The sequence below is a fragment of the Schistocerca cancellata genome, chromosome 3, assembly GCF_023864275.1.
Source record: "Schistocerca cancellata isolate TAMUIC-IGC-003103 chromosome 3, iqSchCanc2.1, whole genome shotgun sequence".
NCBI lineage: Eukaryota > Metazoa > Arthropoda > Insecta > Orthoptera > Acrididae > Schistocerca > Schistocerca cancellata.
The window spans coordinates 255,635,776-255,663,655 of NC_064628.1; the positions used below are offsets into that span (position 1 = coordinate 255,635,776).

At 38.7% G+C, this 27,880-nt stretch overlaps 1 protein-coding gene across 7 annotated transcripts in view; it reads left to right on the top strand.

Moving 5' to 3' along the window:
- Nucleotides 1–27,880, top strand: part of LOC126174902 (probable phospholipid-transporting ATPase IA) — a 639,177-nt gene that overhangs the window by 428,687 nt on the left and 182,610 nt on the right. For all 7 annotated transcript variants that reach the window (XR_007535496.1, XM_049921326.1, XM_049921325.1 and 4 more), the window contains exons 5-7: nucleotides 20,614–20,811; nucleotides 21,808–22,085; nucleotides 24,107–24,216. Coding sequence is in view for 6 of the 7 variants with exons in the window: in XM_049921326.1 (XP_049777283.1) it covers nucleotides 20,614–20,811; nucleotides 21,808–22,085; nucleotides 24,107–24,216 (586 nt within the window). In the remaining variant the exon portion in view is untranslated. The remainder of the gene's footprint in view (nucleotides 1–20,613; nucleotides 20,812–21,807; nucleotides 22,086–24,106; nucleotides 24,217–27,880) is intronic.

Below are 27,880 nucleotides of genomic sequence, written 5' to 3' on the forward strand. Positions count from 1 at the left end.
ATGTAAGTGTATGGTTCCCATACATTTGTGAGAATTTTTATTGCCAATCTGTTCAAATACAACAGAAGTTTCTAAGTTGATTGAATTTAATGCTATTTCCTCCTCTGTTTCACAAAACTGTCAATTTTTAAACAGAGCATTAGAATATTGTAATGACTATTGGCTAGTTCATAGTTTCTTGCATATCCCTTGCACTAGAGCCTCCAACAAAGTGAGTCAGTTGCTACGTGATTGTATGAGCAAGGTCAATACTGTATCGAGCACTTCGGCAAGGCAGGAAATCTCAAGCCTGTGCAAATGAAAGCATTTGCTATGCAGTGCCCTTCTGAATTCTTCAAAATAAATTATCTGCATCAAACCAGTCTCTGGACTGAAGACCACAACAACATGAAACCTCAATAGCCAAAACATAATTTTTAAGTGTAAGACAAGCTCTGTATTAATCTATTAAACAATGTAAAAACATTGACTTCATTAGTTTAATCTTTTATGTACAGCAGTTGACACAATTCACATAATCATTTCCAAGCAGCTTTTGATGGAGAGAGATGGGATATGGATGGAACCTATGTTGATGGAGAATGCATAGTACTCTTGCCTGACTCATGCCACTTCTTCATGTGACTGCATCTGAGCTAAAGTGTGGATCAATTGCAACAGCAATAAGAACATTAATTTCCCCATCCTCTATCATTAGTTACTTCATTTTGTTACATTGTCTAGGTGCTTCACTACCAGTTTCACACAAAAGGTTGATGAGGTTGATAAATGATTGCCCAGGTGGTAGATGTCTATTAGGATATCTTGCTGCATACACTGCACAAGAACGAATTGCGTTCTTACTGTTTGGACTGTCACACACTGACTGACTAGCAGGTCACAGTGCACTCGAGGAACACACAAGCACACTGTAATCAAACATAACAACATTGTACGTAGCAATTATAGCAGGGTTGAAAGAAACAAACAAGTGTCAATGTGGAAACTTTTCAAAATATGATGTGTCGCAAATGACTCGCCCTAGAATCCTGCAACAAACACTACTGACATTTTAATTTACCATACTTTTAGTCTGTTAATGTCAATAGGCATTGTTCCATTAAAAAAAATTGTGTGTCTGTACAAAAATACGCTTTCTAAGTATTATTACACTCTATTTATTGGCTGACAGTATGAGCTGCTGACTATCCATGCATTCTGTGAAAACCACACATCAATAGCACTTCCCATTTTCACAATATTTCTGGTGTAAGTTTTAGGTGATTCACGCTTTGTGTGTGGGGTGGGGGATTATATGTGCTCGCATGCAAGTGTCCAAACGAACAACAGTTGATAATTTTATTTTTACACTTTTTTAAGAAAATTTTTTCTTGCTTAATTTTATAGACCAAATACTGTTTCTATAAAGGCCTCCCAAAAGAAAATCATGTACATAAAATTTAAAAAAAAATTGTTCTTGTGGTGTCACCGCCAGACACCACACTTGCTAGGTGGTAGCTTAAATCGGCCGCGGTCCATTAGTACGTGTCGGACCCGCGTGTCGCCACTGTCGGTACTTGCAGACCTAGCGCCACCACATGGCAGGTCTAGAGAGGCGGACTAGCACTCGCCCCAGTTGTACTACGACTTTGCTAGCGACTACACTGACGAAGCCTTGCTCTCATTTGCCGAGAGACAGTTAGAATAGCCTTCAGCTAAGTCCATGACTATGACCTAGCAAGGCGCCATTAGCCTTACAGTGATTGTAATTAACCGTATCTGGAGATAGACTCATTTGTATCGTCAATAGCGATGTACTACAAGGATGCATTAAAGTTAAGTATTCAAGGAACTGCATACTTTTCTTATAGCATTAATTAGGTATCCTGTTCCAGAATTCACGCCAGCCGGCGTGTGTGTACGCGTGCCTTTCGGCTACCTCAGAGTGGCGTGGCTATTTTGCTACGCCACAACAGTTCTCAGAATATAAAGAAAAATATGAGCCTTTTTTAAGATCCTCTTTACTCAATCCTCCTCCTCCTCCTCCTCCTCCTCCTCCTCCTCCTCCTCCCCTTTCTATGACTAAATCCTGGCTATGTCCTTGCTTAGTACATTAGAAAATACACATACTAGATTTTTTGTAACAGAACAGTTCAGTAACAAATTTTTCTACACTCTAAGGCTTTGCCAGAACAGTCATATATTTTATTGAAATAAAAATCAGATCATTGTGTTGCATGTTTACCGCATGACAAAGAGTATTAACGGAGTTGTTGGTTTGCTCCTAGCATAATCACCATTGGCAAATTGTTGCCAGCTGTCATTTAGGTTTCAGGAAGAAAAGTGGATTTACAGCAGTGACAACAGCAAAACTTTACATAGGAAAGAATATAGATGAAAAATAGATCTGTCTTAAATGTGCAGTGCTTGACGTTAAAACGTCATCACCAAGAAGGTGGCATGAACAAAATGCTTGAATGTATATTGACACACAGCCAGCACAGATTTAGAAAACATTGTTCTTCTGTGTTTACTCACACAAAGTGCTGAGTGCTGTTGATGAGGGATTTCAAGTTGATTCCACATTTCTGAGCAGACATTTGACACCACATCTCACAAGTGGCTTATAATCAAATTGCATGTTTGTGGAATATCATCTCAGTTATGCAACTAGATTCATGATTTCTTGTCAGAAATGTCACAGTTCATAGTAATTGATGGAAAGTCATTGAGTAAAACAGAAGTGATTTCTGGGAATCCCCAAGGTAGTGTTATAGGGCTGCTGCTGTTCCTTATCTATATAAGTGATTTAGGAGACAATATGAGCAGCCATCTTAGGTTGTTTGCAGATGACGCTGTCATTAATCATCTAGTAAAGTCATGAGAGGATCAAAACAAATTGCAAAATGATTTAGAAAAGATGTCTGTACAGTGGAAAAATTGGCATTTGACCCTAAATAATGAAAACTGTGATGCCATCGTCGAGTGCTAAATGGAATCTGTTGAACTTCAGTTACACAATAAATCAATCAAATCTAAAGGCTGTAAATTCAACTCAATAGAAAATGTCATGGGGAAGGCAAACCAGACTGTGTTTTATTGGCAGAACACTTAGAAGATGCAACAGATCTACTAAAGAGACTGCCTAATACTATGCTTGTCCATTCTCTTTTGGAGAGACTTCAAGCATGAAGCGATGCAAGTGGTCCGCAATAATGTTCACATGGTTCACTGCTGTCACCAATGGCCTTGGTGCAGTGGTACCACCAGTTCCTGTCAGATCACTGAAGCGCTGTCGGGCTGGGCTAGCACTTGGATGGGTGACCATCTGGTGTGTGCTGTTTGCAAGCAGGTTGCACTTGGCCCTTGTGAGACAAACTGAGGAGCTACTTGATTAAGAAATAGCGGCTCCAGTTTCGTAAACTGTCATATGACCAGGAGAGCAGTGTGCTGACGACAAGCCCCTTCAGATCCGCACCCAGTGATGCCTGTGGACTGAGGATGAAACAGCGGGCGGTTGGTGCCGTTGGGCCGTCATGCCCTGTTCGAGTTCATTGCTGTCATGGTGCCATTGAGTACTACAATAGGTCCCATATAAGCCCAACTCGGTGTACCTCATAGCATAATTATCCTGTCAGTGGCCTGCACCTGTGGCATGATGCGTGTTTCAAGCAGCCATTTGCCTGGATGACAGTGTGTAAGGACCCAACCATTGACCTGATGTAACAATAGATGTGATTCATTCAACGGGCAACACATTTCTATTGATCTACGGTGAAAACTCAGTGATATTGTGCCCACTACCATCATAAATGACGATGTTGTCATGTTGGCACAGGAACACACAGGAGTAGTGTGATGTGGAGCTCCATGTTCAACACTGGCCTTTGAACAGGGTGCTCTAAAACATTTGTACCTGTACCAGTATTGTTCTCTGTCATCAGATCTGTCACAGATTGTGATGAGCCATGGTCATCCAATATCATAAGGCCTACTCTTTATTTCACCATCCTTTAACCACTTTCCATAGGTGCTTATGACCATAGTACATCACCAGGTGACAAGCTTACCATTTCAGAAATTCTTGTTTCCAGCCATAGTGCCACAACAATGTGCCCTTTTGTCAAAACCACTTATGTCAGTGGATGTTTCCTGTTTGCGGCCCGTATCTTCGCCATAACAGCTACCCAATCATATCTGTTCCACTTACATTCTTTCCTTTGTGCATCACGTGCCCACATCAGTATCTTGCAAAACGACTTGTCACCCATGCTGTCCTCCCTTTCTTCAGTACTGAGGATATTGAATTGTGCCCTGACCAGCACATTGAACAGATCTCTTGTCTACCAGGAACATTTGGTCATGGGTTCATTAACAGTCTGGCACTACGATTGATGAATTCTGGCATAGCTGTGAAGCAGCATGTAATGATACATGTATTTGTCATCTAATCTCAGTTCAATTGAATGACAGGCTGGGTTAGAACTGCTGTTATTGCCAGAGTTGGCAGCTCTGTATGCTTTCAAAGAGTCAAAAAATTTAATGATTTAACTTCCAGTACTGTAAATGCAAAATAAGTAAAATTTCATCACTTGCTATCTTTCCTTCTCAATATTACATACATATTTCTTACTAACAACTTCTTCATTTTCTTTCATGTTTTCAGGTTTACAAATTAAATAAATGGAATTTTGAGACTTGGCAGCATGTTTCAGAATTTCGAGCAATGCATTATTTTCTAACACTGAATTTAATATTCGCTTCATCACTGTCTTAATTGAAACATTTGCATGTTTGAAAATGTTGACATTGTATTGGCATTAAATATTGGTTTATGGATGGTTGAATTGAGTTTTACATCCTACTGGGTTATGTAATTGGACACTTTATGTGCAGAAGCATTTGGGGGGGGGGGGGGGGGAACACCACAGAGATGCTAATATATTTTGTAGAGATTCAGTTAGATTTCCAAAGTTAAGTGTTAGGTTGTACTATTTTGAACTGAAAGCAGAATTCAGCTGTGTAAGGCTGAGTTGTTGTTGTTATTGTTGTTGTTGTTGTTGTTAACTTACACATGTTGTAGCCTTTTAGGGTCTTTAAATTTACATTGTATAAATGTCTGATACTTAAAAGTATCAAATTTACATATGTAAAACGTTTTCAAATGTCTGATTACTTTGCAGATGATTTAGTGTGTTAAATATTTGACATCAAGCACGTAATGATAAAAGTTTGGAAAATGTTTGAAATTATGTTTAGAGTTTATTGGAAGTCACTAAATGTTCTCATTATGAAACACTTGATGAATATAGTCTGGGTAATTTGTGTTCAGTTCTAAGCAGAAGACAGTTTCTCACGCATTTCAGTTTTTATGATGCCATATCTCCTGAAGTAACTGTCAAACAGTGATATAATTTTGCAGACATGTTCAGTGGTATATGTGGATACTGTCTGCAAGGTGTGTTTGTGGAGTCTGTAGTAAATAAGTATTAAAATGCCATTTGATGCTGAAGTTTTACTGCATGAATAGCGAAAATGTATTAAACGATAAACTTTTTTCCTTTTATCATTTTATGGGGAGTGTCGGCAAGAAAATGTTTCATAAAGGTTTGAAAATATGTATCAAGTTTGTTGAATTCACCCTGAGTGCTCTCTTTCTCAAATACTGGGTGAATGAAGTACAGGTATTCACGTGCCATCTGTTATGCTGCCTCAAGATAAACGGAGAGTTTTTAACTGTATTACTTGTCTTATTGTGTTAAACTTTCAACATAAAATTAAATGAGTAGATTATGACAACATTTCAGGTTTTTAAATCTGTCAATAATTGTGCACAATACTAAAAATCAAATTTTTGTTGACCACAGAAGCCTTTAGATAGGTAACCTGCAACAGCTTCTGGGCTCCAGAATAGTCATTTAATAATACACTGAGATGACAAAAGTCGTAGGATAGCTCCTAATATTGTGATGGACCTCCTTTTGCTTGGATTAGTGCAGCAACACTGTTTGGCAAGGGCTCAACAACTCGGAAATCCCCTTCGAAACATTGAGCCATGCTACCCTTATAACTGTCTGTAATTATGAAAGTGTTGCTGGTGCTCAATTTTATGCACAAACTGACCTCTCAATTATGTAGTGTAAATGTTTGATGGGATTAATGTCAGGGGATCTGGGTGGCCAAATAGTTCACTCGATTTGCCCATGATGTTCTTAAAACCAGTCACAAACATTTGTGGCGCTGGTGACATGGCACATTGTCTTACATAAAAATTCTACATCTACATCTACATCCATACTCCGCAGGCCACCGGACGGTGTGTGGCGGAGGGTACCTTGAGTACCTCTATCGGTTCTCCCTTCTATTCCAGTCTTGTATTGTTCGTGGAAAGAAGGATTGTCAGTATGCCTCTGTGTGGGCTCTAATCTCTCTGATTTTATCCTCATGGTCTCTGCACTAGATATACATAGGAGGGAGCAATATACTGTTTGACTCCTCGGTGAAGTTATGTTCTCGAAACTTCAACAAAAGCCCGTATCGAGCTATTGAGCGTCTCTCCTGCAGAGTCTTCCACTGGAGTTTATCTATCATCTCCGTAACGCTTTTGCGATTACTAAATGATCCTGTAACGAAGCCCGCTGCTCTCAGTTGGATCTTCTCTCTCTCTTCTATCAACCCTATCTGGTACGGATCCCACACTTCTGAGCAGTATTCAAGCAGTGGGCGAACAAGTGTACTGTAACCTACTTCCTTTGTTTTCGGATTGCATTTCCTTAGGATTCTTCCAATGAATCTCAGTCTGGCATCTGCTTTACCGACGATCAACTTTATATGATCATTTCATTTTAAATCACTCCTAATGTGTACTCCCAGATAATTTATGGAATTAACTGCTTCCAGTTGTTGACCTGCTATATTGTAGCTAAATGATATGGGATCTTTCTTTCTGTGTATTTGCAGCACATTACACTTGTCTACATTGAGATTCAATTGCCATTCCCTGCACCATGCGTCAATTCGCTGCAGATCCTCCTGCATTTCAGTACAATTTTCCATTGTTACAACCTCTCGATATACCACAGCATCATCTGCAAAAAGCCTCAGTGAACTTCCGATGTCATCCACAAGGCCATTTATGTATATTGTGAATAGCAACGGTCCTACGACACTCTCCTGCGGCACACCTGAAATCACTCTTACTTTATAAGACTTTTCTCCATTGAGAATGACATGCTGCGTTCTGTTATCTAGGAACTCTTCAATCCAATCACACAATTGGTCTGATAGTCCATACACTCTTGCTTTGTTCATCAAACGACTGAGAGGAACTGTATGTAACGCCTTGCGGAAGTCGAGAAACACGGCATCTGCCTGGGAGCCCATGTCTATGGCCCTCTGAGTCTTGTGGACTTCATGATTGTTTTGGAATATGAAGTCCATGAATGGCTGCAAATGGTCTCCAAGTAGCTGAACATAACCATTTCCAGGCAGTGGTTGGTTCACACCACACCGTACCACTATGGAGCTACAACCAGCTTGCACAGTGCCTTGTTGACAACTTGGGTCAATGGCTTCATGGGTCTGCACCACACTCGAACCCTACCATCAGTTCTTACCAACTGAATTGTGACTCTTTAGTTACACCAAAGTATCCCAGCTGTCTAGGGCTCAACCGATATGGTCACAAGTCTAGGAGAGACACTGCAGGTGATGATGCGCCGTTAGAAAAGCCTCTCGCGTCAGTCTTCTGCTGTTGTAGCCCATTAACATCCAATTGTGCTTCACTGTCCTAATGGATACATTCGTCATTCTTCCCACATTGATTTCTGCAATTATGTCTCGCAGTGTTGCTTGTCTGTTAACACTGACAACTCTGCACAAACACCGCTGCTCTCAGTCGTAAAGTGAAGGCTGTCTGCCACGGTATTGTCCGTGGTGAGAGGTAATGCCTGAAATTTGGTATTCTCAGCACACTGTTGACGCTGTAGATCTCAGAATATTCAATTACCTAACAATTTCCTAAATGGGATGTTCCACGCATCTAGCCCAACTACCATTTTGCGTTCAAAGTCTATTAATTCCCATCATGTGGCTATTATCACGTCAGAAACCTTTTCACATGAATCATCTGAGTATAAATGACAGCTCTGCCAATGCACTGCCCTTTTGTATCGTATGTACACAATACTAGTGCAAGATGTATATGTACAAGTCGCTATCCCATGACTTTTGTCACCTCTATGTATACTTACAAAGAAAGTAATGTTGCAGTAGGTGGATCTATTGCAGTAGGTGGATGTATTACTGACCATGATCTATTACTTCTGTCAGTCTGTTATGAACTGTAGGTGTAGATATACCAATCAATATTGACCATAATGTTGTTTAGATGAGAAGTGTTGAAGTTCTTCTAATCTTTTTTTGCTAACAGTCATTAATTTATTTTACTCTTACTCACCACTTAAGAAGACCCAACCCCAACATCCATTTTGAAAGAAGAAACTAAAATGGCCCTGTGGTTACATGGCTAATGTTAGAGAAGAGAAACTCAAACTGAAAAGAAATTTTCACTCAGCAATGGAGTGTGTGCTGATGAAACTTCCTGGCAGATTAAAACTATGTGCTGGACTGAGAATCAACTCGAGACCGTTGCCTTTCGCAGCCAAGTGCTCTACAAACTGAACTACCCAAGCATGACTCACTGAGAATTAGGAGATGAGGTACTGGCGGAAGTAAAGTTGTGAGGACGGGTTGTGAATTATGCTCGGGTAGCTCAGTTTGTAGAGAACTTGCCGGCAAAAGGCAAAGACCCTAAGATCAAGGCTTGGTCCAGCACACAGTTTTAATCTGACAGGAAGGTTCAGATGCTTACAGTGTTTGGAATTAAGGAAAGCTATTATGAGGATCAGGCAGTGCCATATGACACACTGTATCTGAATGCAAGAAACTTTGAAAAGACAAACTTATTCTGGCTAAAAGAGGAGCCTGTGGAAAATATGTTGAAAGTTGAAGGAAGCATGGCATATTGTAAAATAAGAGCAATCTCATACCCATACACAAGATATAATTCTTGACCAACATAGTTTAAAATTTATGATCCCGGTAAATAAACTGAGATCCAAATTCCACTCAAAAGAGAACATACAATACATCTGCATGGTTTAGGGCTCTCTGGTTTCCACTGGGATATTACCGCACCCACAGATGTGATAAACGTTGTTTCTAACTTCTCCAATTTTAGAAATGTGGATTGTTATTTGATATCTATTCACATAGCTGAAAAAACAATACACCTTATTTGTAGACCATTCATCAGGACTTGATAAGTGATCAGAATACTGAGTGTTTTTCTAGTCGTGGAAAATTTCTAAAGTAACCCAGTGTTAATCAAAACAAGATGGGTAACTCCCAATCCTCTCTCTAATATTTCTGTGTGTTCTTTCCATCAACTGTGCTATTATTTTGTAAACCATAATCTTCCCTCAAATTGTTATTGAACACTGGACTGCATTTGAAAACAAGAACAAAGTATAAGGGGTGACCAAAACATTTCCATTAGATGGCTATGTAAGGGGTGACCAAAAGGTTTCCGTTAGATGGCTGTACAGTCCAGAATCAGTACGCCAATCAGGCAAAATCACTGTTAGCATTGAGGCCATCATCCCACTGACACACTAGGTTGAACATTGCCTTTAGTAAAACACTGTATCCTGCAGAGTGAAGAAATCCATAACTGGCTGCTGCATACCCATGTCCTACAGCAATCGTCGACCTTTCAAGGTCTTTTTTTTATGGGACTAAAGCTGTGATGATTACATGGGGAGAGATCAGGACTTTAGGGCAGGTGCTGGACTGTCTCCCACTTGAGTTGATGTAACTTCTGTGTTATGACATTTACAATATGAGGACATGTCATACAATATCATGAAGCAGCGTCACCCCTTGTTGCACCACAATGGTGGCTTTTGACAGATGTGCTTCCCCATACACATTCTTCATTCTTGATGGATGTCTGCCAGTGTTTGTCCTTTGACAGCCAAGGAAAGAATACTAGCATGCAGATCCTTTCTGGACACTTTTGGTGATAATGTTGCCACATTTCCGGATTTACTGCACACTCTTTGGAAAGACACGAATGCCACACAAATTCCTTGGCTACATGTCAGGGCTCATGTACTCACATCAGAGTCATGTTATGTTGCATATATGCTACAGCAATGCCCTCAAACAAAAATGTTTAGAGTGTCCCTTATATCTCTAGTGTTTTGTGATTGAAGTAAAGCCTTTCACTGTATCCCTTGCAATATACTGCTTGAAATTCTTGAATAGTATGAGATAATTAATGCATCCTTAGCTGTGATTTGATAATATTAAGCAACATGAGACAATTTGCCTCAGATGAAAACAGGCACTGTTCTGTAAGGGAAGTAAAGACAGGTTTGGTACTGGGTTCAGTCCTGGGACTATTATTCTTCATAGTAGCTATCACTAAATTGGTCAGTCATGTTAGGCTTCAGTCATTTATCTGTTATGCAAATGATACAAAACTGTTTAATGCATGTGGCAATGCTATAGAGCTGCACTTTGCAATGCGGGAATTCCTGGACTATCTATTAAATTGGTTTGCATCTAATAAACTGCTTTGCAGACCTGTAAATCACAGCACTTTGTGTTTTGATTAACTGTGGACATAGCACTCCATCTTCAGGCCACAAGTGGCCCATCGGGACCATCTAACCGCCCTGTCATCCTCGGTTGAGGATGCGGATAGGAGGGGTGTGTGGTCAGCACACTGCTCTCCTGGTCGTTACAATGGTTTTCTTTGACCGGAGCTGCTACTATTCGGTTGAGTAGCTCCTCAATTGGCATCACGAGGCTGAGTGCACCCCGAAAAATGGCAACAGCGCATGACGGCTGGATGGTCACCCATCCAAGTGCCGGCCACGCCCGACAGCGCTTATCTTCAGTGATCTCACGGGAACCGGTGTATCCACTGTGGCAAGGCCATTGCCCAACTGTGGACATAGGAGGCTAATAATTAAAAATTTTAGGAACTGGAGTGTGAGGAGAACATCAAGGGTGTGCTATATAATGTGAAAACTGGTAGATTTAGGCAATGATATGTATTTAAGGATGGCTTAATTCAGTTTCTTACAGTTTGTTATTGTATGACACTTTGGTCATGTCACAGACATTCTAGAAATACAGAAGAAGGTAGGGTAAGATGATATAAATAAAATTTGTTTGTATCTTTTAAAGAAAAGTAATAGCTGATAGGAAAGAATTGTGTATGGAAATTGTTTCAAAATGACATTCATTTTTAGACTAAAAATCTTATATGATATGGCTGGTCCAAAATATGATACACATGTGATATGCTTATGTACACTGTAAAACAAGATTGACGTCTTAAAAATGATGTAGAGAACCAAAAAAAATAATACACAAGCATAATTGCGATTTTTATGTTGGAGATAGTTCCGGGATATTTAAGGTACGAAATGCATGTCAGAGTGTACTACAAAATGTTCTTTATTTGTTTTTTTTCTGTTTTTAACAATAAAATGTCAACCAGCAATGGATATGAGCTGTTTACAGTCACTTAATACATTGACATTAATACAAAAATAGGATACACACAAAAGAAAATCACTGTCTGTCTCTCTCTCTCTCTCTCTCTCTCTCTCTCTCTCTCTCTCTCTCTCTCTCTCTCTCTCTCTCTCTCTCTCTTTCCCCCCCCCCCCCCTACCCCCTAAATGTCAATAAGATCTTTAAAGCATTGCTCCTGCAAAACGCAACTTGCCTTTTTTCACAAGATATCTTGCGAACCATGGATGAAGGGTATCAGACGGATGCCATATTCCTTGACTTCCGGAAAGCGTTTGACTCGGTGCCCCACTGCAGACTCCTAACTAAGGTACGAGCATATGGGATTGGTTCCCAAGTATTTGAGTGACTCGAAGACTTCTTAAGTAATAGAACCCAGTTCATTTTCTTCGATGGTGAGTGTTCATCGGAGGTGAGGGTATCATCTGTAGTGCCCCAGGGAAGTGTAGTAGGCTGCTGTTGTTTTCTATCTGCATAAATGATCTTTTGGATAGGGTGGGTAGCAATGTGCGGCTGTTTGCTGATGATACTGTGGTGTACGGGAAGGTGTCATCGTTGAGTGACTGTAGGAGGATACAAGATGACTTGGACAGGATTTGTGACTGGTGTAAAGAATGGCAGCTAACTCTAAATATAGATAAATGTAAATTAGAATAAGAAAAAGAATCCTGTAATGTTTGAATACTCCATTAGTAGTGTAGCGCTTGACACAGTCACGTCGATTAAATATTTGGGCATAACATTGCAGAGCAATATGAAGTGGGACAAGCATGTAATGGCAGTTGTGGGGAAGGCGGACAGTCATCTTTGGTTCATTGGGAAGATGTGGTTCATCTGTAAAGGAGACTGCTTATAAAACACTAATACGACCTATTCTTGAGTACTGCTCGAGCGTTTGGGATCCCTATCAGGTCAGATTGAGGGAGGACATAGAAGCAATTCAGAGGCAGGCTGCTAGATTTGTTACTGGTAGGTTTGATCATCATGCGAGTGTTACGGAAATGCTTCAGGAACTCGGGTGGGAATCTCTAAAGAAAAGGAGGTGTTCTTTTCGTGAATCGCTACTGAGGAAATTTAGAGAACCAGCATTTGAGGCTGACTGCAGTACAATTTTACTGCCGCCAATTTACATTTCGCGGGAAGACCACAAAGATAAGAGAGATTAGGGCTCGTACAGAGGCATATAGGCAGTCGGGGAGAGAAGATGCTAGTTGTGGTAGGAGGTACCCTTCGCCACGCACTGTATGGTGGATTGCGGAGTATGGATGTAGATGTAGATGTAGATGGAGAAATACATAGCAGATTCCTTGTCTGATATTTCCCACCCCAATAACAATATGAGGAACTGGCAATTTCCCAATTTCAGCACTCATGTTAATAAGAGAAATGTCTTTTTTATTTAATTTAAAAATTATTTTTCCTTTTCCGCATAGTCTAGTGCCATAACTTCTAGGTCATTTTCCAATACTTTTGTTTAGTGCAGAGGTGTCTGTAGCTGTGTGAATTCCTCTTTAATCTTTGAAATTTAGCCAAGGTATAATCTCCTTCAACTACATGTGCTGGATCAGTCATTAAATGGGATGTGGTGTGGATTCTTCAAAGGAATCAAAATCATGCAGGCTGTTGTCACTTCTCCAACAGTTGTCAGAATCTGACCGGCCCCCTCAGTTTCCTTTCTCTTTCATGTAATTGCCACAGCTTTGGTCACAGGCATAGCTTTCTAGCTCTTCTGCTTTTGACCTACTCCATTTTTGTTTGCAGGATGTTCTTTTTCAGCATGAGTTTGCTGTGTTCTTCAGTCACCTATGACAACTAGTCCTGGTCACAGGTTTGCCTTTTTTATTATTATTCTATGAATTGGTAAATTCTCAAAGCTGTCTGAAGATTCAGTTATTTGAACAGAGATTAATTGCTTCCAGAGCCATTAGCTTCAGTTCACCTCCATCACTGTAAGACAACATGGCATCATTTTCAGAAATGTTGTGACCCAGGTCAGTGACATTTATGGATCATTCAATGTTGTTTTGTCTTGTATATTATATATCTGAACTTCTTCAGAATCCAGTTGATGAACAGAATACTGTGACCTATTGTAGGGTCAGATTCCTGTGTTCTTGATGTGCAAAATTATGTCTTTAGGCTTCAAAGTGTCTGGCCATACTTTGCAGACAGAATTCACAAATTCTACTTTAGATGGTGTTCTCTAATTTTTTCTTTGCCGCTGTACTCATTCTTTGCTTTTTCATTTACTGTGGGCTCTAAATGACTAGTGTGACCACCCTTTCTTTTACAGTATCACAGAAATGACTAAATACCATGAAAATGTGCCAGGTAAATCATTTCCAGGAGCTCCATAGGGGTTTCCCCTCAAATACACTTTGAAAACGTAGTGCAGTCTATATTCTCTGATAGACTGATGTCAACGGTAACAAGAGACATTGCAGTGTGAGCTGCTCCAAGCAAAAGACATGGTGTCTGTGTTGGTTCTGCACAATTTTCACTGAGATAAACTGATGCTGCAGCGTTCCTCTTCAACACTTCAGTGTAGAAATTGTCACAGAATCAACTATGAAAAAAGTCTGTGTGATTCACATGTTTATTTATACAAAGGCTGACTTCCAAAATTTCATTTGTGTGCGACTGTGTGTGCCAGATACGTTTGCCAATTCAAAAATCTAGATTATGATATTTGCTGTTTATGTCCATTCAGCATAACCTTCCATTGATTGAGTTGGTACTCATGTGTACCGGAATATATTGTTATATTTTGAACATTTGCAAGTCCTACAATAAACTCGTACTGTTTTCGTCAACTGTAGACCTGAACTGAAATTTTGCTTTCTAGTAGATGTCATACAGGTACTATCATTCCTAATTTTGTTGTTTAATTACATGAGAAATAAGTTTATTTTTGAGAATTTGCAGAAGTTAACATTGTCATGCGCTTAAGCTATTTCATAGTAAATTGGTGTTTGTGAATTACTTACTATAGCACATATATCCCCTCCCACATGAACCTTGGACATTGCCATTGGTGGAGAGCCTTGCGTGCCTCAGCGATACAGATAGCCGTACCGTAGGTGCAACCACAACAGAGAGGTATATGTTGAGAGGCCAGACAGACTTATGGTTCCTGAAGAGGGACAGCAGCCTTTTCAGTAGTTTCAGAGGCAGCAGTCTGGATGATTGACTCGTCTGGCCTTGTAACACTAACCAAAACGGCCTTGCTATGCTGGTACTGCAAACGGCTGAAAGCAAGTGGAAACAACAGCCGTAATTTTTCCCAAGGGCATGCAGCTTTACTGTATGGTTAAATGATGATGGTGTCCTCTTGGGTAAAATATTCCATATGTAAAATAGTCCCCCATTCGGATCTCCGGGTGAGGACTACTCAGGATAAAGAAAACTGGCATTCTATGGATCAGAGCGTGGAATGTCATATCCCTTAATCGGGCAGGTAGGTTAGAAAATTGAAAAAGGGAAATGGATAGGTTAATGTTAGATATAGTGGTACTTAGTGAAGTTCGATGGCAGGAGGAACAAGACTTCTGGTCAGGTGAATACAGGTTTATAAATACAAAATCAAATAGGGGTAATGCAGGAGTAGGTTCAATAATGAATTTAAAAAAATAGGAGCACGGGTAAGCTAACTACAAACAGCATAGTGAACGCATTATTGTAGCAGAGATAGATATGAAGCCCACCCCCACCACAGTAGTACAAGTTTATATGCCACCTAGCTCCGCAGATGACGACGAGATTGATGAAATGTATGATGAGATAAAAGAAATTATTCAGATAGTGAAGGGAGATGAAAATTTAATAGTCATGGGTGACTGGAATTCAATAGTAGAGAAAGGAAGAGAAGGAAAAGTAGTAGATGAATATGGAATGGGGGTAAGGAATGGAAGAGGAAGCCGCCTGGTAGAATTTTGCACAGAGCATAACTTAATCATAGCTAACACTTGGTTCAAGAATCATGAAAAAAGGTTGTATACATGGAAGAGGCCTGGAGATACTGGAAGGTTTCAGATAGATTATATAATGGTAAGACAAAGATTTAGGAACCAGGTTTTAAATTGTAAGACATTTCCAGGGGCAGATGTGGACTCTGACCACAATCTATTGGTTATGAACTGTAGATTACAACTGAAGAAGCTGCAAAAAAGTGGGAATTTAAGGAGATGGGACCTAGATAAACTGACAGAACCAGGGGTTGTAGAGAGTTTCAGGGAGAGCATTAGGGAATGCTTGACAAGAAGGGAGGGAAAGAAATACAGTAGAAGAAGAATGGGTAGCTTTGAGAGATGATATAGTGAAGGCAGCAGAGGATCAAGTAGGTGAAATGATGAGGGCTAGTAGAAATCCTTGAGTAACAGAAGAGATATTGAATTTAATTGCTGAAAGGAGAAAATTTAACAATGCAGTCAATTAAGCAGGCAAAAAAAAAAAAAAAAAAATTACAAACTTCTCAGAAACGAGATTGACAGCAAGTGGAAAATGGCTATGCAGGGATGACTAGAGGGCAAATGTAAGGATGTAGAGGCATATATCACTAGGGGTAATATAGATACTGCCTACAGGAAAATTAAAGAGACTTTTGGGGAATAGAGAACCAATTGTATTAATATCAAGAGCTCAGATGGAAACCCAGTTGTAAGCAAAGAAGGGAAAGCAGAAAGGTGGAAGGAGTATGTAGATGGTTTATACAAGGGTGACGTACTTGAGAGCAATATTATGGAAATGGAAGAAGACTTAGATGAAGATGAAATGGGAGATATGATATTCCTTGAAGAGTTTGACAGAACACTGAAAGACCTAAGTCGAAACAAGGCCCTGGGAGTAGACAACATTCCATTAGAACTACTGATAGCCTTGGGAGAGCCAGCCCTGACAAAACTCTACCATCTGGTGAGCAAGATGTGTGAGACAGGCAACATACCCTCAGACTTCAAGAAGAATATAATAATTCCAACGCCAAAGAAAGCAGGTATTAACAGATGTGAAAATTACTAAACTATCAGTTTAATAAGTCACAGCTGCAAAATACTAATGAGAATTCTTTACAAACGATTGGAAAAACTGGTAGAAGCCAACCTCGGGGAAGATCAGTTTGGATTCCGTAGAAATGTTGTGACCCGTGAGGCAATACTGACCCTACTACTTATCTTAGAAGATAGACTAAGGAAAGGAAAACCTACATTTATAGCATTTGTAGACTTAGAGAAAGCTTTTGACAATGTTGACTGGAATACTCTCTTTCAAATTCTGAAGGTGGCAGGTGTAAAATACAGGGACCAAAAGACTATTTACAATTTGTACAGAAACCAGATGGCAGTTATAAGAGTCAAGGGGCATGAAAGGGAAGCAGTGGTTGGGAAGGGAGTGAGACAGGGTTGTAGCCTGTCCCCGATATTATTCAATCTGTATATTGAGCAAGCAGTAAAGGAAACAAAAGAAAAATTTGGAGTAGGAATTAAAATACTTGGAGAAGAAATAAAAACTTTGAGGTTAACCGATGACATTGTAACTCTGTCAGAGACAGCAAAGGACCAGGAAGAGCAGTTGAACGGAGTGGACAGTGTCTTGAGAGGAGTATATAAGATGAACATCAACAAAATCAAAATGAGGATAAGGGAATGGTGTTGAATTAAATTGGGTGATGCTGAGGGAATTAGATTAGTAAATGAGACAATTAAAGTTGTAAATGAGTTTTGCTATTTGGGGAGCAAAATAACTGGTGATGGTCGAAGTAGAGAGGATATGAAATGTAGACTGGTATAGCAAGGAAAGCGTTTCTGAAGAAGAGAAATTTGTTAACATTGAGTATAGATTTAAGCGTCCGGAAGTCATTTCTGAAAATATTGGTATGGAGTGAAACATGGACAATAAATAGTTTAGACAAGAAGAGAATAGAAGCTTTAGAAATCTGGTGCTACAGAAGAATGCTGAATATTAGATCACATAACTAATAAAGAGGTATTGAACAGAATTGGGGAGAAGATAAATTTGTGGCACAACTTGACTAGAAGAAGGGATCGGTTGGCAGGACATATTTTGAGGCATCAAGGGATCACCAATTTAGTATTGGAGGGCAGCGTGGAGGGTAAAAATCGTAGAGGAAGACCAAGAGATGAATACACTAAGCAGATTCAGAAGGATGTAGGGTGCAGTAGGCACTGGGAGATGAAGCAGCTTACACAGGATAGAGTAGCATGGAGAGCTTCATCAGACCAGTCTCGGGACTGAAGACCACAACAACAATATATTGTGTTACAGCTACTTTAAAGGGGAATCTATATTATGTACAGTTATTGTAAATTAATGCTATTATCGAGTTTGAGAGTGACTACAACCTCAAAAAGTTTTAGGAAACCGGTAAGTCTTACCACAAGTTTTTCTGTTGCCTTAATAGAAATCTTATTTTGTGCACTAACTGCTTCAGTTCCTAAAGTGAATTAGTAATATTTTTAGCTCAGCTGATTAAGAGATAGTTAATAGGTTTAGTTTAAAGTTATTTGTTCACTGCCCTGTAAAATGTTGCACCAGCCACAGTACAGCCCCTGTGTGAATGTTGTTCTCAAACACAGGGTTGACGTTTGTAAGTACCAGAAATTTCCCTGACTAATGTCAAACAATTGGCAGCTGCTGGGAATCGGTGTGTTGAGAGAGCTACCAAGTTTGCTCGCATGGTGTAATGATAACCCGGGCAGTAGTGACTGACTCCAAGCTTTACTCCATATGATTAAAACCATCAGCTGCATGTGAAAATTGTAATTTGGAGGACACAATCGAACATCAGTTTGAGTGCCCAAAATTTGTCAAGATATGGCCCACAGCAAGGGACGTGATTTGACTGATCAATAGAACGGACATATGCAATGCACAGGTTTGTAACACAGTGATACCTGAATGAAAACAGTTTCCCAAAGCAAAGCAAAATGCAAAAATGTGGATCGTGCTACACACAATTCATATAATTTTTGGACTTAAATTAATAAACAACTTACAGTACTTGGCAAACTCATGGGATGAATATGAGAAAGTAACTCGTCGTCCTAAATACAGGTTTACGTATGTGAATTTTTGCAAGATTCCAGTTATAAAGGGAAGGAAAAAATAGACTGAAATGTGAAAGTGTTGTAATGTATATAATTATTTTTTCAAATGAGTTTGTTTTCTGTTATCACATGAAATTGTCAAATGCTAAGTAAATATCTTCAAGAAAATAGAGGATAATAGCTTCACATGCAAGATGATGTGGATTTGAATCTCACCAGGTGCAGTAGAAATTTTTATTTTTACATCTTTATCAAAATGACTTTGATCATTATTTTTATTCAATTACTTGGCTTAAATGTAATTTTTATTTCCATCCTTTTTCCACACAATTTTAATCAACTTATGAACTTTTTCCATATGTCTCATTTTTTCTTTATATCGTTCTTTTTCCAATCAGAATTTTTGTGAACATCTATTTAATTATATTTATCTATTATAATATTCAGTTATTTGAAAATTGTGATCTGTCAGTTAAAAGACAAAAGACAAAATAATCTGTTAATATTGACTGTGCAATGGTGTGAAAAATGTGTTTTTTGTTACAAGATGTACAGTTTTTTATTATCTTGGTTGGGGAGTCAATGTCAGATGTAGAAGTAATTTCTGGTGTGAAACAGAGAAATGTATTGGGACCCTTGCTGTTCGTATTATATGTTAATGACCTTAGATAATATTGGTAGTAACCTCAGACTTTTTGCAGATGATGCAGTTATCTAGCATTAAGTACTGTCTGGAGGAAACTGTGCAATTATTCTCAGATATCGATAAGTTTCCAAAGTGATGTGAAGAATGTAAACTTGTTTTAGTTGTTAAGGAATGTAAAATTGTGCACATCACAAAACAAAAAACATAGTATCCTGTGACGAAAGTGTCAGTGAGTCACACTTGGAAACAGTCACCTGATACAAATACCTCTTTGTAGGGGTATGAAATGGAATGATCACATTTTGGAAGCTTGTGGTAAGTTCCTATGGAAGCAAACTGCTAAGATCATTGGTCCCTAGTCTTACACATTACCTAATCTAACAAAAACTAACTTACACTAAGGACAACACACACCCATCCCCAAGGGAGGACTCGAACCTCCGACCGGGGGAGAAAATGATCACTTAGGCTGAGTCATGGGCAAAGCAGTGGTGGACTCTGGTTTATTGGCAGAATACTGGAAACATGCAATCAGTCTACAAAGGAGATTGCTTACCAACCACTCGTGTGACCTGTCCTAGAATTTTGCTCAAGTGTGTGGGACCCATACCAGATAGGACTAAAAGGGACATTGAATGTACACAGAGAAAGGCAGCACAAATGGTCACAGGTTTGTTTGATCCATGGGAGTGAGTCACAGAGATGCCAAAGAAACTGAATTGACTGACTCTTGAAGATAGGTGTGAACTATCCCGAAAAAGCTACTTACAAAATTTCAGGAACGAGCTTTAAATGATGATCCTAGAAAAATATGTTGCAACCCTCTATGCATCCATAAAGATTGGGAAAACATGATTAATTTCATTGCAGCATGCACGGAGGCATTTAAACAATAATTCTCCTCGCACTCCATATGTGAATGAAACAGGAAAAATCCCTAGTAACTGGTATATATGGCGAACACTCTGCCATGCACTTCACAGTGATTTCTACAGTATAGATGTAGATGTAGAGCTACAGCACAAAAACTGCTGAATTATTGGCAACAGAGCCAAGAAACAAATATTTCAGTGCGTAGAACTTATGATCAAACAAAATTTGGTGTATCACTTTTATGAATCACCAGTGTCACTTATCGAATGAAGCAACCATGTGCTATTGGCATTAGTTTTTAAGAATGTGTGTATAAAAGTAGTCTTTTTCTTGTAAGAATTCTTTTGAAAAAAAAGGCATAGTTTTCTTTAATGAAGATGCTTATTTCACAGTATATGGTCAATTGCAGAAAGGAAATTACTCAAATTTGTGTCACTTTAATTACAGTGAACCACAAGCAATTTGCTACATTGAAACTTCAAACCTGGATGGAGAAACTAACTTGAAAATCAGACAGGCACTGCCTGACACAGCGCACCTTTTGGAAACAAAAGATTTGACACAATTCACTGGAACACTGGAATGTGAGCTCCCAAATCGTCATTTATACGAGTTCACAGGAATCTTGAAAGAAACAAACAAACAGTATGTGGTGTCTCCTTTTCCTATCTGTGTAACAGTGCTGTATAAAATAATATTAGAAGGACCTAGAATATTGACAGAAATTACCTTTCAATATTTAGTGCAATAGTTATTTTGTTTCGTAAGATATTTGAAGGAGCCATTCTCAGTTATGTTACAGCTCATTTATTAATCACAAAATTTTAGTAACATTATTATTGTCTGATAGCTGCACCTAGTGATTAAAGTTGTATTACATTATTATTTCAGTTGCATGTAGTTTTTACAGCTAATTCTGTCACTTTATGTGTACCTGAAAGACAAGAATTCGAGAGAAGGAAAGTTGCTACTCACCATATAGCAGAGATGCTGAGTCGCGATAGACACAATAAAAAGATTCACACAATCATAGCTTTTGGCCATTAAGGCCTTTGTCAGCAATAGACACGCATACACACACACACTCAAACAAGCGCAACTTGCACACACATCTGCAGTCTCAGAGAGCTGAAACTACACTGCGAGCAGCAGCAACAGTGCATGATGGGAGTGGCGACTGGGTGGGGGTAAGGAGGAGGCTGACAAAGGACTTAATGGCCGAAAGCTATGATTGTGTGAATCTTTTTATTGTGCCTATCGTGGCTCAGCATCTCCGCTATACGGTGAACAGCAACTTTCCTTCTCTCGTATTGTTGCATTCCATCCTGGATTTTCCATTGTTTGAAAGACAAGAATTGTTATATTTTGTGTGTTATACTTTTCTTAACATCTGCTTCTTCAATAAACTCCCTTACAGATATTAACAGCAATATATCTGATAATTACATTCTCTCTCTCTCTCTCTCTCTCAAAAACACACACACACACACACACACACACACACACACACACACACACACACTAATCCTTTTATGCCTTCTGTGTTTAGTTTTGCAAATTCACTTGGCTAAGAAAAAAAAATATATTTATATCACAGCTCAGTATGAAAAATGTGGATATGCTGATAGTATAATTTTGCAGGACATTACCACTGGGACCTGACCAGCTTTTACTTAGAGGTGCAATGCTGCGCAATACCAGCTGGATATTTGGCCTTGTGGTATATACTGGTCATGAGACCAAACTCATGAAGAATTCTACCTCAGCTCCACTGAAACGTTCTACAGTTGATAAGCTTACAAACACACAGATACTGATGTTGTTCTTCATACTTATTGTTCTGTGTCTGCTATCTGCTATATTTAATGAAATATGGACTAAGGAACATGCAAGAACAGACTGGTATATTGGTATTGATGGTAATATTTAACATCAACTTACAATATGTTCTTTTTAACATATAATTAAATTAAATTAGAAAAACAACAGCATGAAATGGATAGACTTTACTCACAGTATTGAGTGGCAGACAAGCACATTGTAAAGAATACTGTTAAATATTATAAGCTATTGAACAAATTTCGGCTTTTGTGCATGGATTACAAGTTTGTGTGTGTGTGTGTGTGTGTGTGTGTGTGTGTGTGTGTGTGTGTGTGTTTTATATATCTGAAGGAGGACTTTCTCTAGTGCCTTAAAACATAATTATTAGGGTAATTAGGGTATTGAGAAGGTACAAGCACAGATGCTGCAGAGCTGGATCGTTACGCACAAGTGTTAACCCCAGAAACTGTCGAGCCTACCATTTCTATTCAGTTTCGCTGGTGGAGACTAAGTACAATGTGGTCACACTAGGAGAAGACAGTAATGTGTGTAAATGGCAGATTTCATGCCAGGTGCTTTTTAACAGCTGATTAGTTCCAGTAGAATTGTGTGCTTGGTTACAGTGTCCAGCATCAGGTCTATAATGTGTGAGGTGCATTAGAACTTGCTTTTAAGGTTCTCTTTTTTGTATGTCTCTTCAGTTATTGGGCTAGATATAACAGTGGCCTTTACAGTCTCGTGAGAGAGGTTGTGGCTAGGTCTACATGTACCACATCTCCCAGCAGTCTTAATCCGACATTACTGGTAGACTGTTCTACATATCCTCTGAATTTGGATTCATTCGTGTCGTTCTTTCTAGATGCTGTTATTGTCCCAAACGTCAGTGTCTGTCTCTATTCTGAGATAGTGAGTTTCTAATACATTTGATACTCGAAAAGGTAATCAGCTTTTTATTGTGTTGTAAATCTTACTCTAAAGTAGGACAAGAAGCAACCTTGATGAATAGTGTGTGTAGGCACTCAAAGGCAAAGTTGTTTGCTAAACAAATTGCTGCTAGTAACATGATATGGCTTCAAAGAAGAATGCAGATTAACAATGGCAGTTACTGAGTTTTTCCATCAAGTATTCAGTGTCCACACCTTGATGCATGAATTAGTACACAGTCTGTTATGAATCATTTGTAATATATCAATATCTAACAGTACATTCCTTTTATTTGTATAAATAACATTTTTTTGTAAAATCAAAAGGGGATAAGCAAGTGCAGATATGTTCATGACCACAACAGTACAACTAAGGGCAATTACTTCAGATGTAGAACTAAATAAGAATAACAGACCATAGTTGATATATCAATGGGCAGATATGCTTTAATATTTTCACACTTTTACCTTCATGAAAATTACAGTCATTAGTCAGAATGTAAAATGTCAAATATTAAGCTATGTAAACATTTTTCTAGCATTCTGTATGAACAGACCAAAGTGGCACATTACAATGGTTATAAAATATCTGATTCATTATCATGTGATTAATGAAATAATTTTGTAGTGTAGCATTTATTTTGAACTGCTCTCAACAGTTCACATTTGAACATTCTGAATCCTTGATGCCACTAACTACTATACACTGACTCATCTGTTAAAAAAATGTTTTAAGAGCATTTGACAGGCATTATCTGTGCGGAATATGATGTCTGTGAATTGAAGCTCTGTGTGTGATGCTTCAGGACTTTACTGCTTGCCAGGATTAGATATGAGCTGTACATGTGCTGTTCACCAGAGTTAATATTGAGTAAATTGTTACTGTTACTGTTTTTCCCTCCTTCCATTTATGTGCCCTTAGCCTCACACTGTTAGAAGTGCATATCCATCTTCTTGTGTTATGCTTTTTGTTCTGTCATCCTTATCATCTCACTTTATTGGTATTCCTTTTGGTTTTAGTTTCTTGTAGATGTTCCTATATTTTGAAATAAGTAAGCAACAAATTTATTTAATTGGGTTATTGTGACGTTTAATATTAAGTTGTACTAGAGAATGCTCATGACATTAAAAAAAGTTTGTATTGTATTTATCATTTTGTTTTCTTACTTTGTAACACAATATGTTTTCATTTTCAGAAATGATTAACCTCAACTTCGGGTATAATCTTCTGACATTCATAATATTGTACAACAACCTGATACCAATATCCTTACAAGTTTCTCTTGAGGTTGTTCGTTTTGTACAGGTCAGTACTTTAATGTGCATGGTGTAAATGCAATGTCATTTTTGTAATTTACCTGAGTTCACTTTTTCGTCAAAAGGGAGGTGACACTTCATATTTTCTGTATAGCAGCCTTCAGAAATTGGTAACTGTTTTTCTCTAATAATTCAATGAAGGTCTAAATTTCTTATTGATTTTGTAATATTTCGAATAACTTAGGATCTTGTAACAACAAAAATAAAATTTTTTGAAAATATAATGTAATGTCCCCAAGCAGTGGTAGGAGAACAAAACATAAAAGGTATTACAGTTTGCAAGCTTTTGGGGCCAGTGGCACCTCCTTCTGACTGAAGGTTTAAAGGGTAAGAGAGAGGGGTGAAGGAAAAGGACTGGTGAGGCTTTTGGAAGGGGGTAGAGTTCAAAAAAGTCACCCAGAACGTAGGATCTGGGGAAACTTACCAGACTGGATGAGAAGGAAAGATGATTCTTATGGACTGCACTGAACGAGATTTGGAAACCTGAGAGCTTAAAAGTGGAAGATAGATAATACGCAAGACAAAGATTACTGCTAAAACATTATGCATGACTTAATAAGAGCAAAAATCTAAATGCGTTGTATGTGATAGAGGTGAGATGGTGCCAACAAAAAATAATAGACAGGTTTAGAAAATGAAAGATGTAGAAAACTAAAAGGGAGTGAAGAAATGAATAGTTACTTTGAAGAAATGCAGACACAGAAGAAATTAACATAAATTAAGGCCAGTTGGTTGGTGAGAACTGAGGATGTGCTGAAGCACCAGTTCCCATCTGTGGAGTTTTGAGAAACTGGTGTCCAGGAGAAGAATCCAGATGGCACATGTAGTGAAATAGGCTCCGAGGTCATGACTGTCTTGTTGTAGAGCATGCTGTGCAACGGGTTATTGTTTGTTGCCGGTATACACCCTCTCCCTATGCACATTTATCCTAACTGATAACTTGGTGGTAGTCATGCCGATGTAAGAGACCGAACAATGTTTACATAACAGCTGATTTGTGGCGTGTCGTATCACAGATGGCTCTCCTTTTTATAGTATATGTTTTGCCAGTTACAGGTCTTGTATAGATGGTGGTAGGAGGGTTCATAGGGCTAATTTTGCAATAGGGATGATCACAAATGGGGTAAAAAGCTTATTTTTCTTCTCGCGCCTGTAGCATGAATCCTAGGCCTAATTTCATGCATGCAAATCTTAAGCAAGCAGTGAATTAAACTTAAATGTAAATGTTTCCAGTTGGGATAAATATAAGTGTTGTTACATTAGTGGAAGTGTTAGTGAAGTGTTAAAGAAGATTAAACAGGGTAAGAAGTTTATTTTCCTTCTCGCACCTATAGCATGGCTTTTAGGCTTGATTTCATGCGCGCTTATCGCAAGTAAACAGTGACTTAAACTTATATGTAATCACCAGTTTTTTTATTCAGTAGTCTTTCAATTTATTTATATCTGCCTGAATAGTTTCTAGGGTCCTTTGTTTGCGTTTTAGTCAGTACTTAAATCAGTTTATACGATTTCTGTTTTTACCATGAGTGAGAAGTGTGTGACATGCTGTAGGATTGTTAGTTCCGGGGTGTGGTGTGATGGGTGCTGTAGTTTCTTTCATTGGGGCGAATGTAGTGGTGTGGGAAATGGGGACACTGGTATTGTACGATCTGCATTAGAGATAGGAAAATACTGGAACAGGAAGGGAAAATTGCAGCTCTTCAAGCTGACTTAGACAAGGCAAGGGAGGATCTGGACAGGTTAAAGAGGGAGAAGGGTGAACAGAGGTGGGAAGTAGCAACAGGTAATAGGGGGAACAGCAAAGGAGAGCATCTGACAGCTTTGTCATAAATCTTGAAAATAGGTTTGACCTGTTGCCTCAGTCAAAATCGGATGAGCCTCGTGTAGCTGAAGCTATAGAAAGGGCACAACAAGCTCTCAAGGACTTGGAAAAGGTAGGGAAATTTGTAAAGAGAAAGAAAGTTCTGTTGTTAGGTATCTCCCATGGTAGAGGTGTTGGCCAACTACTGCAGGAAAATCTAGGTCCAGATTACCAGGTCACAAACTTTTTCAAGCCTAGTGCAGATCTGGGTCAGGTAACTGAGGATGTAGGTTCTTTATGCAAGGATTTCACAAAGGAGGATGCTGTGGTTATAGTGGGTGGTCCAGGAAATAGCATTGACAAAGACTCTGAATATTCCGTAAAGAGTGACCTCGTGAAGATAGCATAAGCAATGAAGCATAAGAGTGTGGGATTTGTGTCTATGTTGAGACGCCATGATCGGCCTCATTTCAACTCTTCCGTCGGGAGGGTGAACTTGGAGTTGGAGTGGCTGCTTAGGACGGATATAGGGTCCCATATTGGTTTGATTCCTGTGGATGCTATCGATAGGTGGGACTACACTAGGCATGGCCTTCACCTCAATAGGAAAGGGAAGGGAAAACTGTCTGGGTTGATTGCAGAAAACTTAAGAGGGGGACACTGTCACAAGTGGTAAAATACCAGTGGTCACAGGTATCAGAGGGATGCCTTTTTTAGGATAGGGAAGGGGGAAAGAAAAAGAGTTTTAAGAGAGATTGGCAGACACACTCAGTTTGAGAAAACAGATGAACAGGAGTCAGATTTTAGCATACAGCCTCCATTTAAACAATGTTTAACAGAAAGTAATCAGAACTGCCAGTTCATCTTAGCCAAAGCAGTTATAATACCATTAGTATATAGCATCAGTTACCTTTATTACACCAGAACATTCCGGGACTCAGAAATAAAGTTGATGAACTACTCATTTGTATTAATGAAATGAACTCATCTAACCAAATTGACATAATCTGCCTCTCTGAACATCAAGTGATCACTGGTATAGATATGTTAGACATTTCAGGATTTAAGCTAGCTTCCTAATTCTGCAGAGTAGATATGGATTTATTAAAAACTGCCATAAATTCAAGAACATTGACATTAATAAATTCTGTTTAGAGCAGCATCTAGAAGCATGTGCAACAGAATTTGAGTTCCATAACAGATCCAATATAATAGTGACTATTTACCGAGCACCTGCAGGAAATTATAATCTATTCATAAATCATCTAGAAGCTCTTTTGGTTTTTTTAAGATGAAAAAACAAAGAAACTTTGATTTGATGATGACTTTAATAGAGATTTTCTAATGCAATCTTCCAGTAAACATTTACTGCAGTTAGTAATGTTGTCTTTCAATCTAACTCACACTGTAAACTTTCCAACTAAGATCACTAAATCCTCAAGGGCAGCCATTGGTAACATTTTTATAGTCAAATCAAAGGAACAAAATCAATCATAAAACCTGTAATAAATGGACTATCAGATCATGACATGCAGCTCCTTGTTTTAGATGTAAATTCTAAGCAGATTATCAAGACTGCTAAATCTGAGTACAGGAGAGTAGTCAATCAACCAAAAATTGAGTGTTTTGGAAAACTGCTCAAAGATATGAACTGGAAAGATGTTTATAGTGCTCATGACATGAATGAAAAATATAACACATTCATGAACAATGTCAGTACCATGTTTGAAAACTGTTTTCCTCTAAAAGTTACTCAAATCAAACAGCAGTCTATAATAAAACCATGGATTACACAAGAAATAAAGATTTCCTGTAAGACAAAAAGGAAAATGAATCTGTCGCCCAAGAACAG